The sequence below is a fragment of the Alexandromys fortis genome, unplaced genomic scaffold (genome assembly GCF_014885135.2).
Source record: "Alexandromys fortis isolate MF-2015 unplaced genomic scaffold, M_Fortis_MF-2015_v1.1 scaffold_24, whole genome shotgun sequence".
NCBI classification, from domain to species: Eukaryota; Metazoa; Chordata; class Mammalia; order Rodentia; family Cricetidae; genus Alexandromys; species Alexandromys fortis.
In genome coordinates this window covers 15,385,740-15,399,628 of record NW_026067906.1, presented here as the reverse complement: position 1 = coordinate 15,399,628, position 13,889 = coordinate 15,385,740, and the positions used below count along the sequence as shown (strand labels likewise).

Genomic DNA, 13,889 nt, shown 5'->3' with positions numbered 1-13,889 from the left:
TTACCTGAAAAATGGGGGTCATCGTGCGGGCCTATTTCACAGGAATGTGTGGGAAGACATGAGGTGATATTGTAGAGTGCTTGACAGATGATATATCTCCACAGAAGAACCATTGAATGGGAGAGCACAGAATAGAGATGTCCAATCCAGCAGATACCCCAAGTTTTCTACTCCTTTGCTGTCACTTCAAGCAACTTAACAATAATTGTCTTCTGTGGTCTTTCTCCTGAACAGAGGAGGAAGCCAGTTTCTGCATATGTGTGTGTGTGTGTGTGTGTGTGTGTGTGTGTGTGTGTGCATTTCTCTTGTCACTGAGAAATGGAGTTGTTCCCCTGGGCAGGTCCTGATGAACATCCCCAGAACCACAGAGCCACCTGAACACAATGACCAGGCACGAGAAAAGCGTCAACGTAAACACTTTTTATTTTGAGAAAAAAAAAAATACACATTCATTCTTTTTCTGTCCCTCACAATTAAATATGCTGAGTATGTGTGAAAATATCTGTAGTGAGCCTAGACAAGACATTTTAATAAGACATTTGCTCCTGGTATTTACAGTACTCGCTTATATAAAGTTACAAAGCCAAAGCAAAAACTTAAATGGTGTTTAGGATTACTTGGTAAATCTGCAGATTCATTTGCTCCCAATCTGGCAGTACAGCACCATAGAAAACACCAAACCAAGAATCTAGAAATAAAAATAAAATACAGGATTAATGTGGAATTTAAAGAATAACAAGGAGAAAAAAGAAACTGTCGATTGAATCTCTCATGAGATTTAGACTCCTGAGGAAAAGAACCAGGAGAACAATATCGAAAAGTGAGTACAGATCTCTCTCTCCCATTCTCCCCCCCCCTCTCTCTGTGTGTGTGTGTGTGCCCCTGCTTCGTTGTGCAGTATCAGCTGTTACTAAAGGATGCTCTCTCCTTGTGGTACACATACATCTTTCTATAAAGCATTTCCCTCTGAGCTCTGAGTAACACCAGGCTGTGGGAGCTAAATATACTTATTGATGATTCCCTGGAAAGACCATGCTCATCTGGTTTGGATCATCCGCAGAGAAATCAAGGAGTCTAGAATTTCTCCTACTGAAGTTTTATCCAATGCTTAGAAGTGAAAGAATTATATACATTTTTGAAGAAGAAAAAAAATCACTTGCAAACTATGGGGGCTAGTTTAACTCAGGAATTTTCTTTTGAAGTAACAAAACACAATTGAAAATCTAGGGTGTGAATTCCATCTCATTAGTTCTTTCCAAAAGAAAAAAAAAAAAACTCTCTCTAATGGACTCCACAACTGATGACTTGAATGCTTTGGTTCTGATGCAGAAGTGATAGAGTATGATCGTTTAAGATGACTCAGCAAACGGCAGCTTCCTCTGCCACAGTTCCCTTAAAAAGGAGACGTGGAGTTTGGGGAGGAGGGTGGCGACTTCCACATACGCTGCACACAGGTTGAAGAACTTAGTGAAACACTTTCAAATAGTAGTTTTATATCAGTATTTTATCACTAATATCACACTTCTTTCATTTCTTTATATGTTAAGAATATTTGTGTTCAGAAACACAGAAAAGAAATTCAACGTTTTATGATATGTGAACAAAGACTCAAAACAGACTTGCTGCTAAGTGTTTATGCACTTAAGACTTCCATATGCTGGAGCTGTTTTTAAAAATGTGGTAAAATGGCCAATTCTCTGAATTGCTTTGTTCTTAGAACCTCCTGTGAGGCTAACTTTTGTCCTATTAAAAGATAAATATTCCATGTCATTTGATAATTTTTTGCTTAGTGAAACCAAAAGCACAAAATGCTGACCACCTTTTAATAATAATCTGCTTATTTAAGTCTAGATAAGGATTCCCAACATTTACAGATGAATTTTTCACAGAATTAAGTATGAGTATTTTGTATGAGTTTCTAGTATTCAAGCTGAAAGGAGCCCCAAAGGAACAGAGTATTAACAAAGCCTCTACCTAAAGCCCAAATACAGATTATGATGTGTTTTTTTTTCTTCTGAGAAGATTGTCTACATATACTTTCTGCATTAGGTTTGTAGAGAGCTGCTTCTATTTCTTTATAAAGGTTTATGAGAAGAGACTTTCTCTCTGTGCATCTTTGTGTTCCCTTGAATTTGGAAGTCAAAAAGATTGAAGTGCTGAGAGACCCATTGAATAACTCTAAGACTAGAGTCTATACATTTCTACTCACTAGATAATGGGGGCCATTTGCAAAGCTCTCTTTTGGATAAAATAAGGCATCAAATACTTGTTTTACATCAAACTCCAGGCAGAAGACAGGCTTTAGATTGAGAAATCAAAGAAAAGTATTCAACAATTCTGTCAATCAGTTGTTAAATAATAATTGTTAATTATAACTACATATAGTCTAGGCATCCCAATGTCACTGGGCTCGCTGATGATTGCACATCATGACATACCACACAAACTCCATAGTGGTAAATTACTGTACATAGGGTTTTTATTTAAGTACTTCCCTGGAAAGTCAGGTATGAGAATTAATAACGTCCCTAAATGTGTAACAAGTACATGGAATTTATCAAATTCATAAAATATTGATATGTGTTCTATCCCTCTTGCAATCTTCCTTTCCTCTAGATCTATTTAGATTCTTGGCAGTAAGTTTGGCTATCATATGGAAGATACCAATCTTTCCAATCAATCATGTCCTTATTACTTTTGGCTCAGCTTCAATAAACCTCTTAAAAGCATGTGTGAACTCTATTCAGTCATAGGCAACTCTCTAAGTTTGAGTCTAAGATGAAATTTAATATGTAACCTCATTTAAAACCTGCCTTCCCAATCTTAATTAGTTAGTGATTAAACCCAGGTCTCTGGTCACATTAACCTCATGCTCTATGGCCAAGCCATATCCCCAGCTGTGACTGTGCCTTTAGAATCAACTCTATCAAAGTGTACTAAGTACATGTGTGCCACGTGTTCATGTGACGATAATATATATGTGATTCTTCACTTGCCTTTGCAGCCATTGTCTATTATTTCAAATTAGCATGAAGCCAGAATACAAAGGACACAGAACCAATGGCACAATCAAGAGAAACAGACCTAATGCAAAGTAACATTTGACTTTGACTCATTTGGGTGACAAGATATATATATATCTTGTGTGTGTATTTGATACTAGTAGTACCTGGCTTTTATTCTGATACATGACTAAGAAATTCCACCAGTAACAACTGAGTACACTAAATTGTTTTAATCTCAACCAAAATTCTGACCAAGCAGTTGTGTGACAAGAAGCTCCAAAGCGACTTAAGAGCCTAAAGGGACACTACCCAGCATTCCACGAGAATGATGTAAACGTCATTCTTCTGCAATCACCTGGGAAGTACCATACATGTTTGAATTCTTGCTATTGTATCTATATTGTATCTATATGCGGTCATGACACATTTCATGCCTGCGTTTCTCGTGATCTGAGATAATACCATAAATGCCACTTTGAAAACATTTTATTTCATATTCTTTGTAAATATTTGGAGACCATATGAAAGTTACCTTTCCGGATATAAAATGAAATGACAAAAAAAATCCATCAAGATAGAAATCCAATGGAAAATATATTTTTCAACATCAATAATTAAATTGATGGAAAGGATTCACAAGCTTCTCTGAGAGCTTTCCTGGAAATATCTCCAAGATCATTTATAGAATCTAACATGAGAAAATCCAAGGTAACTACTTTTGCTGTTTAGAAGTTCTTAAATTTCTCTAGAATGAATTGGAGGCAAAACATTTCTCCGCTCCTCTGAGTTTGGCTTCTATGTTCTGTTGCAAGATCATGGCTAGAAATGGCCAGTTGTGACAGCTGGATCTCTCTTTTTTTCTTTTTTTTATTTCCTTCATTCTACCTCACTTCAGAAAATTTTAACACTTGAACTAGTTTTGATATTAAAGGGATACCTACAAATAAGAATTGTACAGATGTTACTTTCTTCCCTCAAGAAAACAGTACCTAGTATATATTACTCTTTTTCTGTGACATCTGTGTTCAGGTAAATCATCTGTGTGTAGACAAATATATGGCCTATATATACTGGTACATTGCAAGAAGACATTTAGAAACAGCAGCCTCAGCCCTTCTTGGTTTATAGGACTATAATCCTACCTGTTCCAGACTCAAGGCTGACTCAGAGAGATGCTGTGTCCTGGGCAGTGTGTACCCAGTGCTCTCTCAGCACCTGCATTTGGCATTTGTTACGATCTATGAGACATGGAATGAACGCAGAGGCAATGACACTGTAATACTGTACCTCAATAACTGCCAGTCCGAAAGCAACTCCAATGACTATGATGATGTTCTTTTCAACCAGATCTTTTATCAGAGAAAGGCAGGTCTAATAAAACAAACAAACAATGCTTTTAGTGTTATTTTGATCTCATACTTCTTCATCTGGTTGACTCGTTATATTGTTACCAAGGTCATCAAAAAGGAATTGAACTATTTCTTCTACTTCTAGCTTCATCTTATTCTCGGTGTTAAAGAGAAATTGACACTAATATTTTTTTTTCTTTTTTCTTTAGCTACATAGCTCCTGACTGTTGGGGTTGATAATCAATAGAATGATAGTAGGCTTATCAACTACTGCAGGAGAAGCCTTATGTTCACAAGTACTTAGCTGACCAATAAATAGTTGAGTCCACAGTTGTGTGTGTGTGTGTGTGTGTGTGTGTGTGTGTGTGTGTTCGTGTGCATATGCTTTCATTTGGTTATAGCTTGGTAGAGTTTTTTTCAGCAGGTGTATTTTGTTTTAATTTACTGAGTTTTTTTTTTAAACTTAAAATTGGTAGGTTGAGAGAGGGAGAGGATCTGGAAAGACTTGGGGAAAAAGAAAAATATGATCAAAAAGATTTAAATTTAAAAACTGTCTTAATAAAATGTAATAAAATAAAATAAAGAAAATGAAAAAGCAAAATCATTTTCTGAAAATTTAAAAATGAATTCATACCAATATAGTCTCCAAGCTATAATTTTTATAATCAAAAGATTATAAATAATTGAATCTATCTTTAAATAGTTCATTTAAGAACTGGTATTCTCCTGATTATGAATTATGTGGGCTCGTGAGCTGCAGCAGGGAAACCGACTGTTGAGACTAAGACTAGACATAGTAAGATGTTCCTCTTAAAACCAAAACATTTCAAATACTTTAATAATAAATATGAGTGCTACTTTTATCTTTAAAAATTATGTGTACTTTTAAAAAGTTACTTCTCTGATACATTATTTGGAATGCATTCAAACTATCCTGGAAACCAAATTTTAAAATATTTCAGGCAAATTCTAAACATCCCAGTAACTGAAAATTACAAGGGTGACTCTTTAAAATGTAGAAACACTGAATAACACAATTCATATTGTCATGAACTCACTCATCCCTGTGACACTCATTTATATAAAGACTGACCAAATCATGCTATTAGCTAGAAAGAGTGAAAGATCTCCCTAAGGCTGGACAGGTCTTTCCCCCAGTCCGTTCCTTAATGTAATGGATTTCTCCCGTTGTCATTTCTAATCCAAAACAGAAAGAAAATCGGTATTATCATGTCAGTTAGGGTCAAGATGGAGGTGGACGACTACATTGGTTCGCCTTCATTATGTCTGCCTCCTGCTGCACCCAAGAAAATAAAATGATCTTGGCAAAAGAGAGGGAAGAAAATAAAAGGAAACCAGAATAATGGTCATTGCAGATTTCCTAATTTCCCAGACTTGCAAATGACACACGGCAGATGGAAGTATTCAATGAATTTATGACCTTCCTTTTATGGTAGTAGGAGAGTTGTTGGCTTATACTCAACTGAATTATGTGTGAACTTTCAGGAAATATCTTTTTATGAGGGCTTTTCAGAATGTATCGTAGGGAAAAACATCTTTCTACCGAGTCTTTCATAGGCAATAAGCATCCGTGTCAACAGAGCCTATGAATTCCTCCTCGTCCTAACTGATAGCCACATTAGCCTGTACCAGACAGATTTACATTCTACCTTGGAAACAGTATGTGGCTAAGTTTAAGTATGCAGGAGAGAATCAGATAGAAAGGTAAGAATACAAAAATTTAATTGCGATTAGTTTTGACAATGAAATGACGCAGTAATATTGCAATCTGACAACTTCCTCTCCTATGAATCACTGTAAATATGGGCTGCCCCAACACTGCTTCAGGGCAGAGTCTCATCACCTCCAGAGATAAAGGTCAGTAGTTCAGAGGGGAGAATTGTTTCCCTACAATTATTATTATTATTTCATTTATTGATGACATCAACATTGGTAAACAAAAATATTGCTAGGTGGGAAATAACTTTGGGTATTATAATGTCTTTGGGTATCATAGACACTAATCTGTTGTGGTTTGCCATAGCATTTTGGGTCTCTCATGGCCAGATAATTGTTTAAAGGATGTTGGAGTCTTTTTGATGTTACAGTAGTATAACTGATATAGAGGAGTCTCCAAAGAATAGCAGTAATAAAAGTTAAACGTCATTGACAATTGTCATGTGTGTACTAAGCCTTTCCAGGCAGAATGAACAGCTTAGGAAAAACCTTGTGGTGAGGGGTACATGTCTTTTATATTTACTAAAGATTAGTTTTACATTTGGGTAATTGCTGTATTTTCATATCAGAGTTCCCCAATGCTTGCTGTGTTTTAAGTTTTTACAGAGACTGTCATTGTGAAAAAAAAATATAGCAGAACTACTTAATGTGCCAAAATGGATCTTATTCTCACCTGTGTGTTAACATTAAATCCTTGATAAGGAGCACACTGAGATCCTGTCGTATTGGGACATTTGCATGACTCTTGAGCGTCGTTTTTAAAATTACTTCCCCAATCTTCAGCTCCGTTGACCAAGCCACAGCATTTAAACTGTGAAAAGAGAAGCAGAAGGAAAAACGGTCATTAGCATAACCAGAAACATTGTCATACACTGAATTGTTCTTCTAAACATGATCACAAAGATTCGTCTTTTGCTAAAATATAGATTTGATTTGGTTTATGTGTTGTGTGTTGAATGTGGGTGTGTGTTTGTGTGTGCAAACACATGCCAGTCACATGCTCTGGGAAACCAGAAGGGGGCATAGGATCTGTTGGAACTGTATTAAGGGAGTTATGGCCAGTTGTGAGCCAGCTGACATGGACCATGAGAACGGAACTCTGAGTTGAGCTGGCACTCTGAAAGAGTAGCGAGTGCTCTTAACCACTGAGCCAGCCCTGCAGTACTCCTTGTGCTAAGATATGGCATATCGTCTTACCCATACAGAGCACACACACACACATAATTAAAATAAAAATAAGATCTGTTTATAGAATGGAAAGAATGTTTCAGTTTTGTCTGAAGAGCAACACAAAGAACAATGACCAAGATAGTAAAAGTCTGATAGAAATAAGGTTTTTAAAAAAAAAAAAAAAAAAAAAAGGTTCTCAACTTTCAGTTTTAATGGCAAGAGAAAAGTAGACTCTGAGCTATGCATCCCAGCTTCACAAAAAGAAGTCAAGTTCTCAATTTAAATATATGTGTGTATGTATGTATATATGCATATATTTCAAATTTTTTGAGTAATTATCAAAATAAAATTTCTATCCCAGGATCTCTGGAGCAGAGACATTTTAAAGACCGAAGAATTTCAGAACTTCCCTAAGATTGAATTTTCATAGAGATCTTTAAAATAGGAACATGCGCACAAATCAAGGATCAGCCTTTCAGGAAACTGTCATAGAGATGAAAGCCTAGACTACACTCAGTAAAGCAAGAGAGGTCACGCTTCAGGGAGGCAAAGAAGCAAGCCTGACTCGGAACGGAACATTATTGGTGAAGAAGAGAAAACAATTCTCTCCACCCTCTCCTCACCCTTGTCTGCTAGAAAGAACACGCTGGGAAAAATCAGTAACAACAACAGCAAATACTGGTTGATCTTTCAGGTGTGAATTTAATCCCAGTACTCAGGAAGTAGAATCAGACCGGCGTCTGTGAGTTCACGGCCCATCTGATTTACGTGGCCAGCTCGAGGACAGTTGAGACGAGATTGTGAGACACGGACTCATAAACAAACAAACCAATGAAACAAAATGCCTGAGCACAGGCCTTTAGTCTCACACTCGGGAGGCAGAATTTGAGGCCAGCCTGGTCTACAGAGTGAGTTCCAGGACAGCCAGGGCTACATGGAGAAACCCTGTGTTGAAAAAACAACCAATGTCTGGTTTAACTTGAGTCCCACACCAGGAGAGGGAGCCCAAGACTTCCTTACACTGCCTGGACCAGGGTGGCCAGGAACCAGAGACTGAATAATAGCCCAGGAACCTAGGGTAGAACCAAATAGAAATAACAACCAGGAAACAAACAAACAAACAAAAAAAAAAGAAATAATTCCTAATGATAGTCTGCTATACTCATAGACCTGTGCCTTGTCCAACCATTATCAGAGAGGCTTCCTTGAGCAGAAAATGGGAGCAGGTACCCATAACTAGATATTATGCCGAGAGAGAGTCTAAATTGGAGGTCTCTATCAGGTCTGTCTCCTCAGAAACTGGAGAACCCCTTAGAAGAGTGGGAGGAAAGATTGAAGAAGTCAGAGAGCTTTTATATATGAACCTAGTGTAGACCCACTTAGACCCATGTAGGCCCTGTGCTCGCAGCTTCAGTTTCTGTGACTCGAAAGTGTGCTGCTTAGTTAGTTTAGAGGGCCTTGTCCTCCATTCCCTCTGACTCTTAAGGATCTTTCCGCCTCCTCTTCTGTGGGATTCCCTGGGCTCTAAGGGAAGGGAACTTAGACTCTTTCTTTGGGATGTATTGTATAAGAAAAAAAATCTATTTTTAATTAGAAAAAAAGAAAAGAGAAAAACAAAATCTAAAAAAAAATATAGGGTGGCAATTTCTCAGAAAATTAGGAAACAACCTTCCTCAAGACCCAGTAATACCACTTTTGGGTATATATCCAAAGGATGCTCAATCGTGCCACAAGGACATGTGCTCAACTATGTTCATAGCAGCTTTGTTTGTCATAGCCAGAACCTGGAAACAACCTAAATGCCCCTCAACCGAAGAATGGATAAGGAAAATGTGGTACATTTATACAATGGAGTACTACACAACAGAAAAAAATAAGGACATCTTGAATTTTTCGGGAAAATAGATGGAGCTAGAAACTTTATTTTGAATGACGTAACACAGACACAGAAAGACAATTATCATGTGTACTCACTCAAAAGTGGTTTTTAAACACAAAGCAAAGAAAACCAGCCTACAAACCACAATCCCAGAGAACTTAGACAACAATGAGGACACTAAGAGAGACTTACATAGATCTAATCTATGTGGGAAGTAGAAAGTATAAAAAAGACAAGATCTCCTGAGTAAAATTGGGAGCATGGAGACCTTGGGGGAGGGTTGAAGGGGGAAGGGAGAAGCAAGGAGGGGAGCAGAGAAAAATGTAGAGCTCAGTAAATATCAATAAAAAAATGAAAAATAAAAAAATAGGAAATAAACTTTCATTCAGTGGCTGTAGTTGGGTGGCCATAGTGTTCATAATTAAAGTCCATGCTGCCAAAGGTTCAGGTGCTGCTCATGACATCTAAGCACCAGATTGGCTGCAAAGATAAAAATGAGAAAATCCATACGAAGTAATAGCCCCAGTGCTCAGCATATAGAATATGCTTTTTAGAGTGCATTAGCTACCATAATTTTGTTTTCGCTGTCTATGATTGCCTCTGCTACGCTCTCAAGGGAACATGATCACTCCAGTATTATCATCAATAATTTAGAGAGACATGGGGAAAGCAAGTGTCAGACACTGTACAAGAGTTATATAGCAAAGAACGTTCAAATGATGAGTTTAAACTAACACATTCAGTTGAGGCAAATATAAGGACTTGGGCTTTTGGTTCAAAGACTGAGTAGTACAAACACGTGACTCGATATTCTTATGAGCTGAAATTGAGTTTCAAGCTCAATATTAACAAGGAGGGCTTTCTTCAAACAACCTCCTTCATGTTCCTATGACAGAGATGACGAATCACTTATTCTTTTCAATTCTGTAAATTTGACTAGTAATAATAAGTGGGGACTTGATGTATAAAGTAGAATAAGAATCCCATATTATGTGACCACCCCATACACACCTGATGATAAGAGGCATAGAAACGTCAAGGAGAAGGGGAGGAGACAGAAGGGCTAAAGCTGGCCATGGCATCTACTCTCTGACCTGCAATGGGGGAGCTAAGGAGAAAGCTTTGTCAGAACAAACTCTAAGTTGACAGCTGGATGTAAAAGACCAGAGCTGATGATGACGCATCACCCTTACATAAATACTAACCAAGAATCCTGGAGGGACATGCTCTATTGTATCTATCGTATCTAGAGAGAGCTTGTATGGGAATTCCCTGAACCCCACGGGAAACCACGCAACGTCTACAACTTCTGTTCACATGTAGTATGTGCAGGTGCAGCAGAGTTTGGAATAGGACCCTTCCCCCCAAGGAAATGTAATTAAAACAAAAAAAGCCAAAGGGATATACAGATAAAGTAGGTTCAGGGTGGACAATGAAGCAATATGGCTCTAAGAGCCCAGGGACTTCTAGGCATAGGATTTCTGTACAAAAGGAGAGCATCCAAAACAGACAACACACAGCACATTTAATAAGCCACCGTTGGCACAGAGGCCTCAAGTCCCTGGACATGGGCAGTGCATGTGGCTCAGCACCTGTCCCAAAATCCCATTGGATCTCTATGATCTTTTGTCCCAGGCAGGTTCCTAGAAAGGACCAAGATTGCTCTGTATGCCCCACAAGAGGACTGAGGCTGCGCGTATTCCTCCTGTCGTCAGCTTGAAGTAATTTGTGCTCTAGAAGGGAAATCATGTAGGAGGGGTGTGGGCAAGCGAAGGATACAGTCACGGGAAGTTAGGAAAAACGACACCTCACACAGGAATTTAGACGGGGGCTGGCTCACAACAGATTTCTGTTCTTGCAAACAATGTTGTAAGGAGAATTTTTGTAAGCTGGAACCTGTCCAAATAGGAACCGGTAAGCAATCAGGGGAAACAATGCCATCTGATAAATAGTTTAAGAAATCAAGGGTGTTTGGGCTTGGAAAGCAAACTTTGGGAATCAAACATCAGCTATTTTCAAAGAAAAAGCCACTGTGTTTACAGGCACCCATAGACTTTCTTTCCTAAGAGATCCAGAAATATTTAAGCATAAATAATATGAATGCTAGGGAAATAGTTGCTGGGTTTTTTTTTTCAAACTGAAAAAGAACACACTGATTATCAGACTAGCAGAAGTGGGATGAGCAAAAATGGGTAGATATTCAGTTCAATATTTAAAGGACAGAGGGTAAATGTAAAATATTTCAACCAATGAAACAATCAGGAGAAATAACCTATAAAATCCAGCCCTACTACATCCTTCTAAAAATGTCTATGTCAAGCCACACCTATGGTGAATACTACATGAAGATAATATGATGAGATTTCTAAAATCTAAAGATGTGGTTAGGAAACCTTGGACAAAATAAAATTTATCATGATTGAAAGCACATGCATTCACAGAGGGGAAGAAAAGAAGGAAGCGGCCTCGAAGGATGTGGGACAATATAATGTCAGGAAGAGAGGGGTTCTCAACAGACCTTGACCACACAAACCTGGTCTGACACAGCTTCCTTCAGAAGTAATACTCAGTAAAGACTGGGAAGGAACCAGATAGTCGAAGAGCCTTAATGTTTCCATTGAATTTTACCTTAGATGAGAGAGAGAGAGAGAGAGAGAGAGAGAGAGAGAGAGAGAGAGAGAGAGAGAGAGAGACTGTAATCTTGTGTTGTGGCATTAGAGAACCTTTCTGAGGTGGGAACTGGGCCAAAAGGAATCACTCTTTTGAACCAATTGTTGCTGGCTGTGAAGAGTGGGTGGGTGGGTTTGCAGGATGGAGTTAGTTCCTAGGAGCACGGGTTACCTTGAGATGGGGAAAGAGGTTTTAAGGAAGGGTGGGGAGGGTGATAGGTGTCTGCAGTGTGAACCTGGAGAGGGACTACTAGGGCCTGAAGGGCGGAAGTGGTGGGAGTGGGGAAGAGGGGAGGACGGGAATTGAGTAAAACAAGGCATGTACGAAAATGACACACTTGAAAGCCACCGTAAATACTGTGCAACTTTGTACGTTAATTATAAAGCAAACTTTCAAAAGAAATTTTAAGAATCTGAGCACACAGAACGACAGGAGCAAGACCCAGCATCAAAGGAACAGGACTTCCTCCTTCCTAGACCCTCGCTTCCTGTCTGAAATGGTCTCTTCTGTGTTTCCTCCCTCTTCCGTGTGGCCCTGACAGAACTGAGCAGATGTGTTGTGCTTTAACCTCCAGAGCTGGGAGCAAAATGAACCTCTTTTCTTCCCGGTGTGGTGGTGCACACCTTTAATCCCAGCACTGGGGGTGGGGGAGTGGCAGAAGCAGGGGGATCTTTGTGAGTTCCAGGCCAGGCTCATCTCCTTAGTGAGTTCCAGGACAGACAAGATTACATAGTGAGACCCTGTCTAAAATCAGCAACCAGACAAACAAACAAACAAACAAAATCCTCAATAAACAAGCAAATAAAAATCTTTCATGTCTAAAATACTTAGTCTCAGGCATTTAGTTATACCAATACAAAAACTAAAACACTGTTTCACAGGACTGTAAGGAGCATGAAGTGCTAGCTTCATGTAGAGGGAGGAAGAGAAGGAGGTAGACGCCTTAACACTCTACTCCTTTTAGATTGCAAATATTAAAATAATTATTGGTTTCTCCCATAAAAGCTTTATTTGTTGCAGGCCTATCTTCTTAACCTATCTTCTAAATTACATCAAATCCTAAGGGACTGGAAACTGTTACAGATACTTTTTTTTTCTTATTACATTGTGAAATAATAATCAATCAGTCAGAACCTGCAAAGTGGAGAATTTATTGTCACAGAAACCAACATTTTAAAAAATTAAATAGTGTACTGAAGAGATGACTCAGTGGTCAAGAACACTGGCTGCTCTTCCAGAGGCCCTGGGTTTTATTCCCAGCAACCACCAGGCAGCTCACCACCACCCATAACTCCAGTTCCAGGGGATCCAGGGGATCTTCTGGCCTCTGCATGCACCAGGAACGCATGTGGTGCTCAGTCATACCCGCCGCAAAACACTGCACATATATATCATTTTAAAATTGATAGTAATAGCAACTTTTTGTTGAGTCCCAAACCCTGGGACAAATGACTGAGGTGATTATTTAGCATATCTAAACAGACCTGGCCAACAGTTTCTCCCAGCGTCCCTCGGTCCCTACCTGTAACAGGGAATGGCTGGAATACCGTGCCCTCTGCCCTGAACTCTCCCACCCAGAGCCTGGGGGTGCCCTTCTCCCAGAGGCTTTTCCCTATATAAGCCAGAAATGTTGGTCACTATCCCCTTTTGTACTTTTGCCCTTTTGGCTGCTACCTCTGGTCCCCCTCTACCTTTTCCTTCCCCCTCTCCCATATGGCTCAGCTCAGGCTGGTTACGTCCACTCTGTACTCTCCCAGATGTCCCCATCCGTGCCTACACTCTCCCATATATCTACAACTAACTTTCTCCTCCACGGTGCCTGGAAGCAGTCAAGGCCTTTCCTTTCCTTCTTATTTCTTTTGCCATTTGTTTTTTTTTTTAATTTTAAAGTTAAACATTGAGGAATTATATTCAAATTTCCAAGTGGCCAAGAAATGCTAATTACCTCTGCTTGAAATGAAATCATGGCCTTCTGGAATTCTTCTGCCTCCTCAGTTGTGTTAGTCAAAAGTTTTACATTTTCATGGAGCGTTTCATTCAGAAGGCGGCTAGACTGAAAATTGAAAATAAAAATATATA

At 38.9% G+C, this 13,889-nt stretch overlaps 1 protein-coding gene across 1 annotated transcript in view; it reads right to left on the bottom strand.

The window, feature by feature from the left end:
* Window positions 1-405: 405 nt before the first annotated feature.
* Tspan8 (tetraspanin 8) overlaps window positions 406-13,889 on the bottom strand; it is a 30,945-nt gene continuing 17,461 nt past the window's right edge. The window contains exons 4-7 of the mRNA XM_050135512.1: window positions 13,756-13,875; window positions 6,765-6,902; window positions 4,293-4,376; window positions 406-688 (exon numbers count right to left, since the gene is read on the bottom strand). Of these exons, the coding sequence (XP_049991469.1) occupies window positions 635-688; window positions 4,293-4,376; window positions 6,765-6,902; window positions 13,756-13,875 (396 nt within the window). The 3' untranslated portion in view covers window positions 406-634. The remainder of the gene's footprint in view (window positions 689-4,292; window positions 4,377-6,764; window positions 6,903-13,755; window positions 13,876-13,889) is intronic.